Source organism: Sander lucioperca, chromosome 6 (genome assembly GCF_008315115.2).
Source record: "Sander lucioperca isolate FBNREF2018 chromosome 6, SLUC_FBN_1.2, whole genome shotgun sequence".
Classification (NCBI taxonomy): domain Eukaryota; kingdom Metazoa; phylum Chordata; class Actinopteri; order Perciformes; family Percidae; genus Sander; species Sander lucioperca.
This window is the reverse complement of record NC_050178.1, coordinates 30,152,425-30,172,811: the sequence shown is the minus strand read 5'-3', so window position 1 is coordinate 30,172,811 and position 20,387 is coordinate 30,152,425. Positions and strand designations below refer to the sequence as shown.

At 37.4% G+C, this 20,387-nt stretch overlaps 1 protein-coding gene and 1 long non-coding RNA gene across 4 annotated transcripts in view; both read right to left on the bottom strand.

Annotated features, from left to right (window-relative positions):
• Positions 1-358: 358 nt before the first annotated feature.
• The window catches only part of LOC116035412 (CD276 antigen-like), a 32,950-nt gene continuing 12,921 nt past the window's right edge, over positions 359-20,387 (bottom strand). The window contains exons 1-4 of one of the 2 annotated variants that reach the window (XM_031278426.2): positions 7,343-7,447; positions 3,028-3,357; positions 1,448-1,723; positions 359-472 (exon numbers count right to left, since the gene is read on the bottom strand). In XM_031278426.2, coding sequence (XP_031134286.1) covers positions 381-472; positions 1,448-1,723; positions 3,028-3,357; positions 7,343-7,415 — 771 coding nt within the window. In that variant the 5' untranslated portion in view covers positions 7,416-7,447 and the 3' untranslated portion in view covers positions 359-380. Of the gene's footprint in view, positions 473-1,447; positions 1,724-3,027; positions 3,358-7,342; positions 7,448-20,387 lie in introns of those variants that run through there. The other variant, XM_036002426.1, reaches the window with a different exon arrangement.
• On the bottom strand, positions 16,743-19,821 carry LOC118495312. 2 transcript variants are annotated; one of them, XR_004897683.1, is made up of 3 exons: positions 19,795-19,821; positions 19,199-19,345; positions 16,743-16,850 (listed from the first exon to the last, which is right to left on the bottom strand). It is a non-coding gene; the product is annotated as an uncharacterized LOC118495312 (long non-coding RNA). The 2 variants fall into 2 exon arrangements; XR_004897684.1 differs by lacking the exon at positions 16,743-16,850 and adding an exon at positions 17,768-17,856.

Below are 20,387 nucleotides of genomic sequence, written 5' to 3'. Positions count from 1 at the left end.
TACCCCCCTCTTATTTCCCTATACTGCTTTTATTGCTCTCAACAGCTGTGTCTTTTCTAATCTTTGTACTCTCTGCTCTGTAGTTTTACTTTACGTTTCTGCTTTGTTGGTTGTTTTGTTACTAATCTTTTTGCTTCTGTGCTGTCGTCTTGCTTTGTGCTAAGTTCTGCTCTGCTTATGTAGTATTTTTGTTTGTTTGTATTTAACAGATAGTCTTTTTGGTTAATTGTGGCATTTTTAACACATGTATAATCATGATTGTATTGTCCTTTTCTTAAATAAAGACTCCCACTGCTTTTGCTTTCACAATAGAAATAGAAGGTTAGTTTAGGGTTAACACTATTGGAAACTTACTTGTATTACTTGTTCTTGATGTCAATTCAACATAAAAGAAAAGCTGCTGCTGCAACTCCAAGTACAGCAGTAAGAATTCCAGTAACTCCAAGTATTTTGTTCCACATGCTCATTTTGACTGAAACACATCACAAAAAGTTAGTTTTAGTTTAGTGTAGTTAGTTTATTTTGCACATGTGACTACAAAAGTTCAGTAGAATGATCATACACGCATTCGAACGCATTCTCATGAATGGGTTCGTATGATATGGAACGAAAACTCATGCATAACAGTTCATATATCATCCTACAAAATTAGGCACCCACCGGCCGGTCACGTGAGGACGGGTACAGCGCTCTGTGAGCTGTCGCTTGTGTCAGCCGCCGTTACAGTTGAGTTTAGCTGACAAAAAGTCATGCGGGGACGACACGTAAATTTAGACACCAAAACAACAAGATCATAGTTTGGATTAAAACATTCCTTTTGTTTTCCCCCGGGAGGAGAACTCCACCCCCCTGCTTAAAAGTCCTGTGTTTTACAGCAGCAGTCACCTGTTAAGTCAGACTCATTTCACCTCAGGGTGATACCATACACATCCCGGTCTGTCACTGGCCAATATTGGACCCTTCCGATCCAGGATTTTAAAAATTCAAGGCTATGCTTTGGCTGTATTTGGGCTGGGAATTCAAGCCATGTTGGGACTCTTTTTGCGGCTGCTCTAAAAACCAAACGTCCTGTTAAGTCAGACTCATTTTACCTCAGGGTGATACCATACACATCCCGGTCTGTCACTGGCCAATATCGGACCCTTCCGATCCAGGATTTTAAAAATTCAAGGCTTAAACGTCCGATTAAAGCTATGCTTTGGCTGTATTTGGGCTGGGAATTCAAGCCATGTTGGGACTCTTTTTCCGGCTGCTCTAAAAACCAAACGTCCTGTTAAGTCAGACTCAGGTGCTGACAGTAATAAATACGTGGAATACATACAGATTACAGAGCTTTACTTTTCGTAGCTACATGTATGAATGGTTCATGAGAACAGCCAGAGAGTAAACATAAAGAACAGTAAAATGTGCTGCTAAAACACATGAACAACTCAAGGAGGAATCTTACCAATAATAGCCACATAAATCTCAGCATGAGTCCTACGGTTGGTTTCCTCCTGTGTGACGACACAGCGACAGCAGCCGGTCTTGGTCACAGTAGTCTGGAGGGTGATGTGGTATCTGTCTCCTCTTTCAGAGACCTGTGGGTCTTTAGCAGGAAGTTTGTTTCCATCTCTGTCCTGCCACTCTACTCTAGGTTTGGGAGCAGCACCTTGAACCTCACACTGCAGCAACACTCCATCATCTGTGGCATCAATTATGTTGATGTCTGGCTCTGGAGCAACTGTGAACACAGGATAAACAATAACTACAGAATAATTACAGGATTAGTTATAGGGATGTAACCATGCATTGTGAATCGTTTAAATCAATATAAATGTGTAAAGCTTACAACTGGTTGAGATAAAAAATGATTCATGGTGCAATTTCTAAACGGCCCAGGGTGTAATCTACTTTAGATATCATTTGTTTGACTTCAGACGTCACTACTAACAATACTTCTTGGCAATGAATCTTATACCATTGGAAAGCCTGAATATTTCCCCTTTAAATGGTGCCACATTTGTAAGGAACATGTATTTGTGGGTTGTTCCTTTGAAAAATTCGCGCAAATTCTGGAGGTAGTCTCTGTTAAACCCTCTGTGGGGATGAGCGTTGTCATCTTGGAAGATAGAGTTTGGTCCCAGACTTTGGAGATATGAGATTCCCACTGGTTGCAGAATCAGGCCCCTGATTGTCAGCACCTGGGGGGTACCAGAAGCTCAAAACAAGTCAATAGCAACAGCAAAGAAAAGCTGTTTGGCATTGTCAGGACGATTTGGCAAATTTTTCATGGGCGCAACCCACATACTCAGCTCTGCTGCTCATCCCACAAATACATGTTCCTTACAAATGTGGGACCATTTAAAAGGGAAATAATCAGGCTTTCCAATGGTATAAGATTTATTTACAAGAATCATTGTTACAATTGTGGTATATTGACAGTCTATAACTTTCTATACACTTTGACTTAAGAGTTGGTATAAGGAGGATGCATGAACTTTACTCTACATTTACTGAGAACATCTGGAAATTGTTAACATGAGCAGAGGTCCCCCCAAGACAGAAGAGACCTTTTTTGGAGTTGTGCCAGATAACAGGCATTGATTGGTCAGTTATCTGGTCCAATGGTATACTTACAAATATCACGTCCTATGTTGATACAATGCATAGGATATATACGTTGTGCACACAAAGAAAAGGCAGAGCAGCAAATTTTGAGGTTTGGGTTGGTCGTTCTCCAAGCTCTCTGCAGGAGTTTGTAAAATTGATGCTGAATCTTTGCTTGTAATAAACCTTTTTATAATCAAGAACAGTGTCGGCGGATTCCTCTTCATACGGCATCACAGCATTACTATTTAAGGCACCACACAATAAAGAAATAATCTACCAAACATAAATGTCCTTACTTTGTGTGCACCTCATTCCGGCAAACAAAATCGCATCATGAACTTGACATCGAGAATAGTATCGAATTGTGAGTTGAGTGTATCGTTACATTCCTATTAAGCATGTCATTTTCTTTATAACTCTAATAAAAGTACTCACCAACAACAAGCTTGATGTGGAACATTTCTATTTTCTCCCTAAGTGGAAAATCACAGGTGTAGACTCCACTGTCGGCCACCTTTGTATTTCTGATGATTATGGAGGCGTTGCCGTGTCTCAGTTCATCTGGAAAATGAGAGACTCGACCTTTGAACTGCTCACTCTGACCTGGACGACCGTTGTTGTAATGGAGACCGTTATCATACAGGAACACATCAGTCTGATCATCTGACCTCCAGTCAAACAGCTCTGACTTAATGTCCTCCTTGGTGCTGAGGGAGCAGGGTAACATAACATCTCTCCCTTCTTCCACTGTGATGACCACTGGCCCTGGAAGAACATCATTTATTTATATATATATATATGTAACACTTGTAGAGCTGCAAATATAAATGGATTAGTTGTAATCTATTAAATTAATCAGCAACTATTTGATAATCGATTAATCGGTTCGAGTCACTTTCTACAAAAAAGAAGTCAAACTGGTTTGGGGTCCTTCTGTAAGTAATTTTGGGGTACTATTTGGTTTTGGAGAATTCTACAAGCAGCACTACCACAGGCCAAGCAATCGGCCCATTCCAAACAACCACATTTTCAACGGGCACTGTACTAGTTATGAAAACACTAAATGAGGGGAAATCTTTTTTAAAAGGACGCTGTTCATCTCTCCAGGAGACATTGGAAAAGTATAGACACAGTTAGTATTTTCTATTCAAGATTAGATACAAGATGGCGCCAACGGTGGTCGCCACAGTGATTTGGTGCTCATTTTTTGTCTTGTTTTTGTTGAATATTTAGCTGTGATTAGAGATGAGATCATGAACATCAGGGAAACAACACTAGCGGACTTAATTCCCACTTCTCTTGCATCTTCCATGGGTTTATTGAGGTAGAAGGGCCGGTGTTCGCAAGTGGGGATTTTGCACTTGACTTGACTTATTGCGCTACCTGGGATATTCCTCTCCATTGTGCAATCACTGTGCAACAAGGAAAAACAGTGACTTTTTATATCTGCCGTTTTGTGCTTCACAGAGAAGTGGCTCTGTGATCCTATACCTGACTCGGCGCTACAGCTGGCTGGATTTCAGCTGTTCAGAGCGGACCAAATCAAAAATTGGAGGTATCTGTTTTACACTACAGTGGCTGGTGTAATGATTTAACAGATCTTAACTGATCTCTTCTGGTCGGTGTTTACATTCCCCTGTAGGCCATGCAGGAAGCACAGTGCATGCTTTCTGATCAGATACTGTGAGCGGAATAACCCGGATTCCCTGGTTACTGTCCTCTGTGACTTCATCAAAGGGAACATCAGTCACAAACAAACGTTAAGTTACCCGTGTGAAATGTAAAAAACAACAACGGCAAAGAGAAACAGATGAAAGTAAACATGCTTGCTGTCCTTGCTGCTTTCCTATATCTGCCTCCATGTTGTCAACATAAGACCTTTGGCGTTAGTGCTCCTTTTGTACCATCATTTTATTGAATGAAATATTTAAGGGGTGATAGAATGCAAAGCCCATTTTACCTTGTCATAGTTGAATAACGACAGTTTGGTGGGTAAATAGGACATACATAGATCCTCAAAATCCCTTTGACACCTCTTTCCTCTGCAAATCTCACAATTTGAATCTGCCTCTGAAAACGGGTAAATCTCAACGGCTCCTCCTTATTTGGCTCTAGTACGCCCCAACATTTACATAGGCTACACCACTGATCTGAGATCTGAGAAATCAACTATGTGGAGGTCAATTATGGGCCGTTTTACGAAAATTTATGGCTAATTGCAAATTTTGTCAATCACCAAGGCAAATTCCACGAAGGGCAACTACTAGCAATAAATTCCTTTAAGATTTGAACTTTTTTTTCATGACTTTTTGCTACCTGTTCATCAAATTTCTCTGAAAGTGATCCCAACGCTATAACTCTCCACTGTCGTTGTCTTTATAGTTGTGGTGTGGACTCCATCCACTTGAGTTAGAATGATTTTTAAAACTATAGATTTATAGTTAACGTAATAGTTATCGTTCTTGTTGTGGACGGCCCTTTACAGTGTACTTCTACATCAGAGGAAGACATTGTACTACTACATTTACCTGACAAAGAACAGAGTGTGCTACCCATCTGGCCCGTTAGAAAGCCAATCAGCAAAAAGAGTGTTAAACAAGCACCAGAACCGGACCGAGTAGCCTACAGAGAGACCCAGCCTGGCTCCAAACTCTCTGTGTGTGCGTGTGTGTGTGTGTGTGTGTGTGTGTGTGTGTGTGTGTGTGTGTGTGTGCGTGCGTGTATGTGTGTTAACACTTTATGTTAATTTCTCATTTCCATACAGGTTTAGTGGCTTGACGGTTAACGTTGAAGTATGGATGTGATTCACAGGGGTATTTTGCTGACGGTAACCTTATTAGTGTTAGAAGTTAGCAGTACACTTAATAAAGCGGACCCAGGTTGTGTCTGATGAAAACTGCTGTCTTTGCCCGATCAGCTCCAAGATAGTCTGCATTTCACAGCAGTTTGGAGGAATAAGCTCCAAGATTAGATTATGTTCTGCCTGTGTTTAGAAGAGGTGAATGTGGGGCGACCTCTAGCTCACCCAGTAAGAGCGCGTGCCCCATGTGGGCTGAGTTCTTTGCAGCGGCCCAGGTTCGAATCCGACCTGCGGCCCTTTGCTGCATGTCATCCCCTCTCTTTCTCTCCCTCCTTCATGTCTATCCACTGTCACTGTTGATTAAAGGGAAAAGCCACACAAAATAATAAAAAATAAAAAAAGTGGTGACAGCACTCACAGCAACTTAATAGTGTCTAACTTTTGTTTGATATTTAGTGTTGCCCGCCAGTGTTGGCAAATGGCTTTTTATTGAAATTCATCTTTGCAAAATGCTCTGAGTGAGTTTTATTGTGAAGGATAGACATGAAAAAGCCAGCATTACAGCAGCGCCTTTTTTCTCAACCTGTTGATGAAAAGTTTGCTTGTTATATACAGCAATCATGTTACGTTAGAAGCAGCAAAAAGTGAACAGCAGTCCAAATTGGTAACGGTGACAATGAAAATACATCTGTTCAGACAATTTTACCCATTCAATTCTAATAAAGTAGCTGCAGTTTCCCCAGCATAATGACGTTATTTGTTCTGGTAGCTGACCAGTTAGCTAGCTAGTGAGCCAGCAAGCTAACATTAGCCAGGAGCTAAAACCACACTATCACAATATACTAAGTGTTGCAAAGTGGCATGTCACAAAATGGCATGTCACAACATGATGCCGTGTGTATGTAACGTATCATCTGGGTGCCAGTGTTTTGACGGAAGTTACGAGTAACTGGACGGTGAAAAGTTATATGACGCCACTGACAGGCGACTAAAGGAAGCGTCCTGTGTTAAAAAATTAATTAACAGATTTCTCTGGGTATGATTTTGGTGGAAACATTTGGGATAGTGTAAGAACACATCTCAAAAAATATATAACATAGGTATGCCTCTGGTCGTTTTTAGACATTTTAATGCAGAAATGTACATATTGTACCTTTAAACAAATAATTTATAATTTCTCAAATTAGTTGAGCTAACCCTGTAGGTACATGTAGGCCTACCTGTGGTTGGGAATCACCGCAGTAGATTATAACCAATCGCAATAACACGATTGCAGCTTCTACCTGGTCACTGAAAGGTTGTTTCTACCTCAAAATGAATTGATTTTATTCATTATGCTTATATCTGACAGATTATAGCCCACCCAGTAGTTTTTTTGTTTAAATGCCCTTAGGAGGGGCAACACAACGCATAAAATGCACTTTTGCACTTGGAAAAAAGTGAGGTCCCACCGTGTTTTTTAAAAAAGTTGTTTCTGCATAAAAATTAGTTGGTTATTATTCATCAGTTTGATATCTGACAGATTATAACCCACCCAGAACTTTTTACTTGTTGAATTGGCATTTCAACAAGTAAAGAGTTATGGTGGGCTATAATATAGTTTTCAAAGTGAGCTTTGGAATTAAAAAACTGGTCGATGCAGTTTACTGGCTGCTCCCACAGATGGCAACCAAGTTTTTGGCGGTTGATCTTTTCTTCATACTTTTTGGCACGACACTTGTTCACACACCTCAAAGACCAACTGCATGCCAAATGATGACATACTTTAAAAAAACACCGAGGTCATCTGTGAGGAATAGATCAATAAGCTGTGCTGTAAATGGTTACATGTGTTACTGACACTAATAATTAGTATAGTCGATAGAGCGTGCTCTTGATCCTTAAAATTGACACAACACCCGGTTCTGTCTGTCTGTCTGTCTTTATATCTACAAAGTTAGTCATTCTTACCGTTTTCATCACAAAGTGTTTTCCCGGTCAAACACAGAAGACACAAACACATCAGATCCAGTAGACGCTTCATAGTTGTCGATGAATTATTGTAAAAATAAGGAGCTCTTACAAATCACTGAACTCAGTTGACTTTCAATTAGCCTACCTCTATTTGTGACTCCCAGTGACTGTATCAGTATTACTGTATGTTCCTGCACGGTTCAGCCCAGCAGCAGCAGCGGGGAGACGCGGAGCTCTGTCGCCATCTTGTGTCGTCTTACTGGAATTACACTAGTCCACAAGTCTTATCATCAGTCCTGTGTCTTGTAGACGGGTAAAGATTTCAAAGATGAATTTCCAGGTTCTGATGAATTGGTTTAAATAAAAAAAAATAATAAAATGTCCATACATAAAAACAAAAATGAACTGGAAAACTGCTCGTTTTTAATCTGTGTTATCATTCGTTCATTGGTTTCCCTGAGCGACCACCCAGGAGGCTCCATGCTGCAGTCATACAGTCTTGGCTTCTTCTAAACGTAGTTCACTGGTTAAATCTGACAGAAGAAAAAGGGATTTATGAAAAAACTTGAGAATGAAATCTCAATATTTGAAAACAAATAAAAACGATGATTTAAATAGAAAAAAGTGATTTTATGGGGAACAAATGAAAATAAAATCGTGATATTCAGAAAATAAAAAATAATTAAAGAAGGAAAATTAATTTCATGGATTAAAAAAAAGTGAATCAAAATCTTAATATTCAGAATATAAAAATAATTTTAAAAGAAAAAAGGATTTCATCAAAATATTATAATAAAATCATAGACTGTTAATAATATATACAGTCTATGCTTAAAACCAAAAAGCATCTCTCTGCTGGTGAGTGGTGTCATGGCGCCCTCTGGTGGACACCAGCAGGAACTACAAGCAGAGCGACAGAAAACTAATACACATTAAAACATGTTTACAGTTTTTATTATTTTAATTTAAATGTTTTTTTTCTGATACACTAACCCCACTTTATACATTTATATTCATTTCATTTTTAGTATTTCTTTTGTTATTCTATGTCCGTTTGTTTTAATCAGTATTATTGATTAAGTATTTAAAATAATTCATTTAAATGATATATGTATTTATATTAAATAAAAATGATCAAAATAAAAGGAATATCGGGTGACAAAATAAAAACATACAATTAAAGGAATTTTATTTAAAAAGTTTCGTGTATGAGATAAAAAAAACATTTAAATTAAAATAATAAAAACTGTAAACATGTTTTAATGTGTATTAGTTTTCTGTCTCTCTGCTTGTAGTTCCTGCTGGTGTCCACCAGAGGGCGCCATGACACCACTCACCAGCAGAGAGATGCTTCCTCTGAATGCAGTTCAGTGGTTACATTAGACAGAAGACAAAGGGATTTATGAAAAGAGAATAACATCTTAAAATTCAGAAAATAAAAAATAACTTAAGAAGAAAAAGTTATGGTAAAAATTTAGAATAAAATCTTAATATTCAGATATTTATTGTAGTAATTGGAATGGTTTTATCTTATGAACAGGTCCCAATTTTTAAATTGAGGTTTATTAAATGTTATGTTTGTAATACTATATTCCTTTATTTTAATCATTTATATATATATATATATATATATATATATATATATATATATATATATATATATATGGGTATTTTTGGGAATGTATAATTATGGGCCCTGTATTTTAAGGACGAACATTTATTTATTTACAATACATTATTCATTCACAAAAAAAATTGGTGTCCTTAAAAGGTCGGATTTTTCCTCATTTTTTCAATTAAGGCATTAAGATCAATTTCCAAAAAGATTTTTTTTTTTTTTGTCAACTTTAGCATGGGTATGAATACTTATGAGCAGCACTGTATATATATATATATATATATATATATATATATATATATATATATATATATCATTTTAAATAATCCTATAATTGTAGTTCCTGCTGATGTCCACCAGAAGGAGCCACGAAACCACACACCTTTTTTTCTCCATTAAATCACTCCCTTAAAAGATTGTTTAAGAATGTTACGATTTAATTCTTTATTTTTTCATAAAACCACTTTTTTGTGTATGAAATATAAACATGTCAAGAGATCGAGGACTTTGTATATGACGAGTAAACTGAGACGTATTATTTCCCCTGTATGTTCAGCTTAAAGCTTATAGCTTTATTTAGCCCAAGGGGACAATTTAAAAGCACAAGGATTTGAAATGACAAGTAAAATAGTTCTCTGATTAAAAAACAAGTTAAGAACTACTCCGAGAGCAGAAAAAGACAACATTAGGGACATCAGAACAAATTGTTCATATGAATGTCTATTTTTTTACATGAAGTCTTTATCTGCTGTTGAGCATGTTGTCCTCTGGGTTTCAGCTGAGAGCAGTTTAACAAGAAATCTGATGTCATATGCCTTCAAAATAACAAAATGTCTAAATCTGAGTGACTTGTGTCTAGAGACAAAGGTTTTCCTAATTAGTCTTATTTATATTATCTTATATATGACTAAATAAATGACTTGAAATGCTTTAAGATGAATCACTGAACATTGGCCTAACTTGTGTCTAGAGAGAGCTAAATAAATGTGATCATTTGAGACCTGAACAGGAGCTCCATCATGTCACATCTGAGGCACTTTAAAATCAGATCCCCCAAAAAATATTTAACATAATAAAATACCTACAAATGTGCCAAACAGGAACATGTGTGTTTGCTGAGCCAGTTTAAAAGGTGGAACACAATGCAGATTAAAGTTGGTTTTAGGACAGCAGAGAGCGCCACATTGTTGAAAATGGAAGCTAAAATAAACTCCTCACTTCTGAAGACAACTTGGACATAACAGAGTTGTAGTAGCAGCTTATGAAACCTTCCTCACCTCTTCTTGCAGCCATTTAATGATGCATTCACAATCTGTCTTAAACTGCCAAGATGGATGAGTGCAAGTCTTATGTTTGACTAGTAATGTTCCCACCTTTAATGCTGTGTTGAGGAATTTTATGTACAAATTAGAGTTGCTGAACTGATTAATAAAACATTATAATGGCTTTAACTGACCCAACATAAAGTGACACAACTTAACTTACACTTCTTATTTTTAGAAACAATGGAACAAATATCTGTATGTGTTCAACTTCAAAATATAGAACTTTTTTTGGATGTTTTCTTTTTACATATTTGATACTGAAATGGACCTGTGTGTCTGAAATAAAGTTGAATTGAAGTGATTGCAGGATGCAAAGGGTTCTGACTCAGGTAGACCACCATGTCCAACCTCCACATGCAAAGCTATCCAAAGAGAGGAGGCTCATAGAGTGAAACATGGTTTATTCAAAGGATATGATAAAAAGAGAGATACATAAAGTAACCATATACAAAGCTGGACTATCAAAAAAACTGACCTTGTACTGAAATTCACTTTCCTGTAACCAAAATACAGTCTACATCTGTGGTCAGAAAACAAACTGTTGCTCCACATCATCCTGCTCCGTTGAACTAACTCCACTTAAAGAAACCAACTCATAATTCAAATCACATACTAACACAAAGCACATTCTCCAACATGACCAATGACCTGAACTCTACTGTATATTACATATGTAGTGATGGAAACAGGCAAGTGTCCAGAACAATGAGAGGCCGATTACAAGATATACATTTAGTTTATTCACAAAATCTGCATGAGATAAAAACAGTAAAAGGAAAAGGCCGACAGCGCTAGTGTTGAGCTACACAGTAGCGACTTTAGGGAAGGAGTGCACTAAGCTGGGCACTGACACAATCACTTGATATTAATAACAAGAATGCACAGTAATCATTTAAAGGCAATTAATATGCTTTAGGAGCCCAAAACACACAACAAAAGAGCAATGCTCCAAAAGAACAAAATACCACTGCACACTTTAAAACCCACACATTAACTGTTCAGACATGCAGGGAATAATAGAAGACTTAACACATCAATCCACTCTAGCAGGCAATAAGGGATCTCTAAAGCTTATAACTAAGTTAGGCCGTAGACAGGGGGGGTTTGGGTGGTTCAAAAGCCCCATTACTGCCAAAGGTCCATAGTTTAAGTTTTTTTTTTTTTTTTTTTAACTAGGCTAGTTTTGTGTTGTTGTAATGAACAAGTGTCTTTTAAAATAACCAATAATTCAAATCCCTCTCAAATCAAAATGTGTGCATTTGGACTAAAAAAGGTGGTGTACATGATGACATAAATATTTTCGGTGCATCAAAAAGTGTGTTAGTTAGGATACCACTAGACAAGCTAATCCAGCACAAATAAGTGCATAAAAAGTCACCAAAATGAAGTATTTGAAGCTCATAATTAAATACAAAAAGAGGAAAAAACTGCAAAAAGGTCGACTTTTTGAAAAACAGAAGCCCTTCCACAAGGCTGGCTACGGGCCTGCAAGTCCAGAATGTCACAGCACCCGTCAGCGATATCCTATACCTGTTAATAATATTTAAAAAGGAAAAAAGAAAAGAACTCAACTAAGAAAGAAAACTAATTTTACAAAGAAATGCCTGTTACTCTAATCTAAATTAATGTGGGAAAAACAATGACAATGTTGCACTTGAAGACAGTCCTATAAAACAAATCAACATATGAGACCACTTTCCAGCATATTTTAGGAGCCAACATCAAATGGTCAGACAGTATGCCGTAGGCTACCTTTAAGTCATTTAGGTTTCATTCAGACCAGCAGCATGTGTTAATGTCCTGATGAACGATACTAAAGAAGGAAAAACAAAGACAAGACACTCAACATGTCATATATTCTACTAGATTTGATACATTTCACGGTTCATGACTTACAATCACTATCTCTGCTCCAAGTTTGAACTCATCTAAACAGCTGACTGGAGTTGTTTTACAGCAACCTTTCTCCCGTCCCTGCAGTATTCTGTGATGAATATGAAAACAAATTAACAGCACCTACCGCGAGGCAAAATGTTTGGCCTTCAGCATGTACACCCCGATGCCCTTACCTGATACTGCAGACCGGTAGAGAGAGAGAGAGAGAGAGAGAGAGAGAGAGAGAGAGAGAGAGAGAGAGAGAGAGAGAGAGAGAGAGAGAGAGAGAGAGAGAGAGAGAGAGAGAGAGAGAGAGAGAGAGAGAGACCTTCCCAGAGTTGTGACATCATTCCCATTACACATATTTTAAATATCATAAACAATTATCCCTCCAGTTGTCCTCGGGTCAAATGTGACCCATTTATAAAAACTTTCTATATTAGAACTATGACAAAATGTTGAAATAAATCGAAAAAAACATTATTTTTGGAAAAAGTGACAAAAAAACCTCATCAAAAACATCGCCAATTGTGACAAAAACTTATTTAAAAAAAAGTGACTAAAAAATTGGAAAATAGTAAGAAAAAAAAACATCTGAAAAAACAACAAAAAACTTGTTAAAAAATTGACAAAAACATAATAAAAAAACGGCAAAAAGTGGCTAAAAAATTGAAATAAAAGTGACAAAAACGTCTAGAAAAGTGTAGAAAAAGAACAACAAAATGTTGAAATTTTGACTCAGAAAAACACAAAGTTGCATGGTCGACGTGAAGACAACACAAGGGTTAAGGCCTACTACTTTTCAATGGGAATCAAATTCAAAAACTGTAAACAACAAAACATGGCTCTGACATGCATTGATCAGAGGTCAGCTAAAGAGGAAAACCATCTTTTAATTGAAATCTTTAACTTCTAACAACTAACCCCTGATAGACAACAACCAGCATCTGCAGCAGTGTAGCTTGAAGCTGAAGTTCTCAAACTGGGGTCCAGGGACTCCAAAGGGTCCTTAAGGGGTGTCCAGAGGGTCTCCTACAAAATAAAAGCTCATCTCACTGCAACACATTAACCACTCTGCACTGTTTACATCTTTTTAATACTAAGTCACTAAAAATAAAGTACAGTAGATACAATTTGAAATCAACTTTGGTCATTGCTCTATATTCATCCAGGTTTTGGACTTTGGACTGGGCTTTAGACTTTTGAAACTCTTCATCCAACACAACACACTCACTTCTCCACTGTTTATCTGCATGTCCAGTATGTTGCAATTCAATTCAATTCAATTTTATTTATAGTATCAAATCTGAAGACACTTTACAGATAGAGTAGGTCTAGACCACACTCTATAGTTTACAAAGCCCCAACAATTCTAGTAATTCCCCCAAGAGCAAGCATTTAGTGCGACAGTGCGACAGTGTCGAGGAAAAACCTCGGCAGACCCAGACTCTTAGTAGGCGGTGTCTGATGGTGCCGATTGGGGGTGTGATGAACAGTGGCAATAATAGTCACAATAAAGATAATGGAACAGTGACTACAAATGTCGTAGTAGTTCATTGCATAGCAGGGCACTGCAGGGCGTTACAGGATGTAGCGTGGCACAGTAGAGCATAGCTGGACGTAGCAGGATGCAGCAGGATTCAGCAGGACGCAGCTGCAACTAAGATCTTGGTGCCATCCTAATCCAAGGAAATATGCTGGGCAAGTAAACTTCCCAGAGCTAGGTTAGTAACAAGCATTTCTGGGACAAGAATGCACACAAATGGAAACAAATGGAAAGAGAGATGAAAGAGCAGCTCAGTGTGTCAACAGAAAGAAGGAAGTCCCACGGCAGTCTAGAACTATAACAGCATAACTAAGAGAGACAGGTTAAGGAGAGGAACCTGGTCGGGCTAGAACTCTCCCCTGCCGGATCGGGCTGTACTTGCCTGCCTCCCTCTTTTTTTATTATATTATTGATTATGTGGTAGATGAGTCTGAAGACTATGAAGAGAAGCAGGTGGGCCGGGCTAGGCGGACGCTGCAACTCCTCACTCTTTAACTATAAGCTTTATCAAAGAGGAGGGTTTTCAGTTTATTCTTAAATGTGCTGACAGTGTCCGCCCCCCGAACCCAGACCGGGAGCTGGTTCCACAGGAGAGGAGCTTGGTAGCTGAAGGTTCTGGCTCCCATTCTACTTTTAGAGACTCTGGGAACCACAAGTAGCTCTGAGTTCTGGGAGCGCAGTGCTCTAGTGGGACAATAAGGTACTACGAGCTCTTCTAGATATGATAGTGCTTGACCATTTAGAGCTTTATAGGTCAGAAGAAGGATTTTAAATTCAATCCTGGATTTTACAGGAAGCCAATGCAGAGAAGCTAATACAGGAGAAATATGATCTCTTTTCTTAGTTCTTGTCAGAACACGTGCTGCAGCATTCTGGATCAGCTGGAGAGTCTTAAGGGACTTATTTGGGCAACCTGATTGTAAGAAATTACAGTAGTCCAGCCTGGAAGTAACAAATTAGTTTTTCAGCATCGTTTTGAGACAGGATGTTCCTAATTTTGGCAATGTTATGAAGATGAAAAAATTCTGTTCTTGAGGTTTGTTTTAGATGGGCGTTAAAGGATAGATCCTGATCAAAAATAACTCCTAGATTTCTGACAGTAGTGCTGGAGGCCAGGGCAATACCATCTAGGGTAGCTATATCTTTGGATAAGGTGTTTAGGGCCCAGCACAATAACTTCTGTTTTGTTTGAGTTTAACATCAGAAAATTGTAGGCCATCCAGGATTTTATATATTTAATGCAAACACACACACATATTCTCCAAAACCTGGAGGAATAAATATAGAGCAGCAGAGTGGTGTCTAGATGTTTCAGGTCGGGGCTGCTGTCTTAGAAACTGACCCAAGAAAGGAAAATCACTTTTATTCCTTTACACAAGTTTCAGCTGAAAAAAACTGTCACACTGCAAAGAATAATGTCAATATTGACATTTAGTTCAAGATTTTCAATAGTAAAGTTTGAATACATTTAAATTGAAATTACATAAAGGCACTATATTATCGCTAAACAACATAAACAGTGCAAGAACATAGTAAGGTGTACTGTACAGACTTTGTCTTGTCATATTAAAGTAAAGATTCATTTGAGGTAATCATTTTTTTTTTTTTCAGGATACATTTTTTGGCATTTCTGCTTTTAAAAGATACACAGGAGAGAGAGGGTATGACATGCAGCAAAGGGCTCTGTGGAGGACCAAACCAAAGTCACAGTGGTGATGACTCAGCCTAAAGTACCGGCTCTACCCGGTGACCCACCAGGGCACTAGTTACTTAGTTAGATAAGAAGATCAATACCACATTTCAGCCTTACAAAGAACATATTATTCATTTTCATGTTTTTTGTCATATCTGCAATCAGGGACGTCACTAGGATTGACAGGGCTTAGCCCCCAGGGTATTTGTAACTTGTGTTTGCAAAATGCCCTCACATCTTGCATTACTGTATTAGAGCTACACTTATGTCAACAACCAGTCAAGAAACCAACATGTTAACAAGTAAACAGTGACAGACATATCCTATTCTTCCATTTCTACTCTGTTCCTTCTGTCTTATCCTTTAAGATAAAACAAAACCCTGATGCTAATTTCATGACTTCGAAATGCAAATTGGTCACATGAAACAACATCCAAAATGTCCAAAAACAGACAGAGGCCAGACTGCTAAAAAGTTGGTAAGTTAAACAAATATGACAAATAGCAGTACAAGAAAGAAAGAAAAAAATAGGCATCACTGCATACTTTATCATATAAGATATTAATACGGCTCCTATTTAAAGTGGCTACTGTCTGAATACAATAACCTGATGGCGGAAGGAATAAAAGATTTGGAGTAATGATTACTGTATATACTGTATGTACTGTACATAGGATTGCTTTCATTTTATTTTCACATGTGTATCTGTGGGCATGTGCTCATCTTTAGCCTAGTCTATATTTAGGCAACAATTACATATTTATTTAATTTATCACAGCCAATGAATGCAGAAAGTTAAATTGGTTAGAATATAGCTAGCATATATAATAAATATATTGAAATAATTTAGTTTAGGCTATTCATAGTACCTAGACCTGCCAACAATGCTTATTGTTAGAAGAAAACCAAACAATCCTTAGACCTATAGACCACTACTGACCTCAATCAGAATCAACTGCCCTGCCAATCTCCTGCTTCTCTTTCTCTCTGCTGAAATATCTTCCAATATCCATCTCATCTGCTCAATGAATTGAAGGATACAACGGTACATTAGCATTAAGACAGGGACCCTATGACATTTAGTTTTCAGTGACAACAACATTCTATGGGGATTGATATTGTTTTAGAATAGTCCTACTATAGAGATAGGCTATATTATTGGCAATAAATAAAGGGTTGTGATTAGCTTGCTGAGTTAACCATTTTTTGTATTTTCAAGATTTCAAGCTATTGTTTTCCATAGCAAACCAAAATACTCTCTCTAAGTCTTACAAACAGTTACACAATCAACTAGAACTGCAAGCCAAAATCAATGAGCCTATAAATTGTGATATAACACAAGCATAAAATAACAAAATGACAAAATAAATGTTTCCAGCAACACAGACATTATCAGAGCCTTTCTTCCATCATTAATGGATGAAGTTCATCTGACTCTGGAGTTGAAGCTGCAGGAAAAAAGACAAAACAATATTAAAGAAATTAAATTAATCTTTCTTGATCATATTCAGGCTGCACAATCACAGTTTACCGCTAACACATCATTTATGTTTGATGTCGGATCTACACAGATCTGCCCCAAAATGCATTCTTTTCTGTTTGGAAATAAAGTTAATGTTAATACACAAACATGAACTAGAATATCAGGTGCACTTAGAGACACCTACTGCTTTGTGTGTGTCGCTGTGTGATTAGAATAGAGTCGTACATCAAATCTATTCAATCATTTTAAGAATAGAATAAAATGATCTTGAGTACATTATAACATCCTGTCATGTGAATGCACACAGATAATTATTTTTAGTCACATATGGCTGTAAAACTAGAGGCCACAGTTCACACAAACATTAAAAACTATGCATAAAAGCAAAGTTAAGTTTTTGTTGGTTTCTTTCAAAAACAAAACCAAAATGCAGATGCATCTCTCAGCAACATCAGGCAGTGTGCACACTCAGATTTAATCTACTACAGACTGCTGACATTTCATTAAGAAATGTGAAACTGACACCATCGATGAGTTCAAAGTTTTCATCATGTTTGTTCAGATGCAGCAGCTAGATAACAAGGTGGAGACCAGGCTCCAGTCCTTAAATGAGAGGACATCTTTAACTGTTTAATCAAAGTACTCACCAACAACAAGTTTAATGTAGAATGTTTGAAAATTTAGATCAGAACATCTGTAGACTCCACTGTCAGTCCTCCTCGTATTTCTGATGATTATGGAGGCGTCGCCTTGTTCCAGTTCATCTGGAAAATGTGAGACTCGACCTTTGAACTGCTCACTCTGATCTGGACGCTCGTTACTGTAAAGATCGCCTTTATCATACAGGAACACCATCTGATTATCATCAGTTTTGTTCCAAACAAACCATATTGACCGAATGTCCTCCTTGGTCCAGAGGGAACAGGGTAAAGTAACATCACTGCCTTCTTCCACTGTGATGACTTTTGGCTCTGGAAGATAGAAACATGTAAAAAAAAAATAGAGGCCAGAGTTCAAACAAACATTAAAAACTATGCATAAAAGTAAAGTTAACTTTTTAGTTAGTTTCTTTCCAAAACAAAAACTAAATGCAGATGCATCTCTCAGTAACATCAGTCAGTGTGCACACTCAGATTTAATCTACTACAGACTGCTGATATTTCATTAAGAAATGTGAAACTGACACCATGGATGAGTTCGAAGTTTTCATCATGTTTGTTCAGATGCAGCAGCTAGATAACAAGGTGGAGACCAGGCTCCAGTCCTTAAATGAGAGGACATCTTTAACTGTTACATCAAAGTACTTACCAACAACATCAAGCTTAAAGTGGAATTCTTGAGGTTTCTGAAGTGATGGAAAACTACATCTGTATTCTCCACTGTCAGCCCTCGTCGTATTTCTGATGATTATGGAGGCGTTGCCTTGTTCCAGTTCATCTGGAAAATGTGAGACTCGACCTTTGAACTTCTCACTCTGACCTGGACGCTCGTCACTGAAAAGATGACCTTTATCATACAGGAACACCTTCTGATCATCATCAGTTTTCTGCCAGACAAACTGTGTTGAATGAATGTTCTCCTTGGGCCAGAGTGAACAGGGTAAAATAACATCATTGCCTTCTTCCACTTTGATGAGTTTCGTCTCTGCATGATTAAAACATGTATTAATCAGTATGTCTACATGCAGAGTCATCAATTAGAAATTATTAAGGCAGACAAACATTTTTTAAGCAGAATTATTCCACAAAGACAGTTTCAGCAGTTTAGTTTGTAGTCTAATTTCTCCTACATAATTATATCTGCATATTTCTTTTTAAACTTAACCAAAATATTTGAACTATGTTTAAGCTTGTACTGCATTATATAATTTACATACCCTTCATTACATGTATTCAATCATTTTAAGACTAGAATAAAATGATCTTGAGTACATTATAACATCCTGTCGTATGAATTTAAGCAGTCCCATCTTTTCACTCTCGGCTTCACACATATGGCTGTAAAACTAGAGGCCAGAGTTCAAACAAACATTAAAAACTATGCATAAAAGTAGAGTTAACTTTTTGTTGGTTACTTTCAAAATCAAACCCAAAATGTAGATGCATCTCTCAGTAACATCAGGCAGTGTGCACACTCAGATTTAATCTACTACAGATTGCTGATATTTCATTAAGAAATGTGAAACTGACACCATCGATGAGTTCAAAGTTTTCATCATGTTTGTTCAGATGCAGCAGCTAGATAACAAGGTGGAGACCAGGCTCCAGTCCTTAAATGAGAGGACATCTTTAACTCTTTCATCAAAGTACTCACCAACAACAAGCGTAATGTGGAATGTTTGAGGTTTCTGAATTGATGGAAAACTACATCTGTATTCTCCACTGTCAGCCCTCGTCGTATTTCTGATGGTTATGGAGGCGTTGCCTTGTTCCAGTTCATCTGGAAAATGTGAGACTCGACCTTGGAACTTCCAATCTAGATCCTCGTCACCATTATCATACTCGAACACCATCTGACAATCTTTATGCCAGATAAACTGTGTTAACCGAAGGTCCTTCTTGGGCCAGAGGGAACAGGGTAAAATAACATCACTGCCTTCTTCCACTGTGATGAGTTTTTGCACTGGAAGATAAAAACATGTATTAATCAATATGTTTACATGCAGAGTCATCAGTTAGTAATTATTAAGGCAGAAAAAAGAAAATCGAGGCTCCAGTCATTAAATGAGAGGACATCTTTAACTGTTTAATCAAAGTACTCACAAACATGAAGCTTAATGTAGAACATTTGAGGTTTCTGAAGTGATGGAAAACTACATCTGTATTCTCCACTGTCAGCCCTCATCGTATTTCTGATGATTATGGAGGCGTTGCCTTGTTCCAGTTCATCTGGAAAATGTGAGACTCGACCTTTGAACTGCTCACTCTGACCTGGACGCTCGTCACTGTAAAGATCACCATTATCATACAGGAACACCTGCTGACCGTCATCAGTTTTCTTCCAGATGAACTGTGTTAACCAAAGGTCCTCCTTGGTGATAAGACAACAGGGTAAAGTAACATCACGGCCTTCCACCACTGTGATGAGTTTTGGCTCTGGAAGATAAAAACATGTATTAATCAATATGTTTACATGCAGAGTCATCAATTAGTAATTATTAAGGCAGAAAAAAATTGTAAGCAGAATTATTCCACAAAGGCAGTTTTACCAGCAGTTTAGTTTGTAGTCTAATTTCTCATATATAATTATATCTGCATATTTTTTCATACATGGCCAAAATACTTGAAGTGTTTAAGCTTGTAGTGTATTATATAATTCTCATACCCTACATTAAATATAATAAATCATTTAAATAATAATTAATTAAGAATAAAATAATATCATCTTAAGTACATTATTACATCCTATAAAAGTTATATTAAAGTAAATCCAACTGACTTGATCCTACTCTGGTGTAAATACCAACAGAATGATTAATGACTGACGATAAAACAACTGCAAA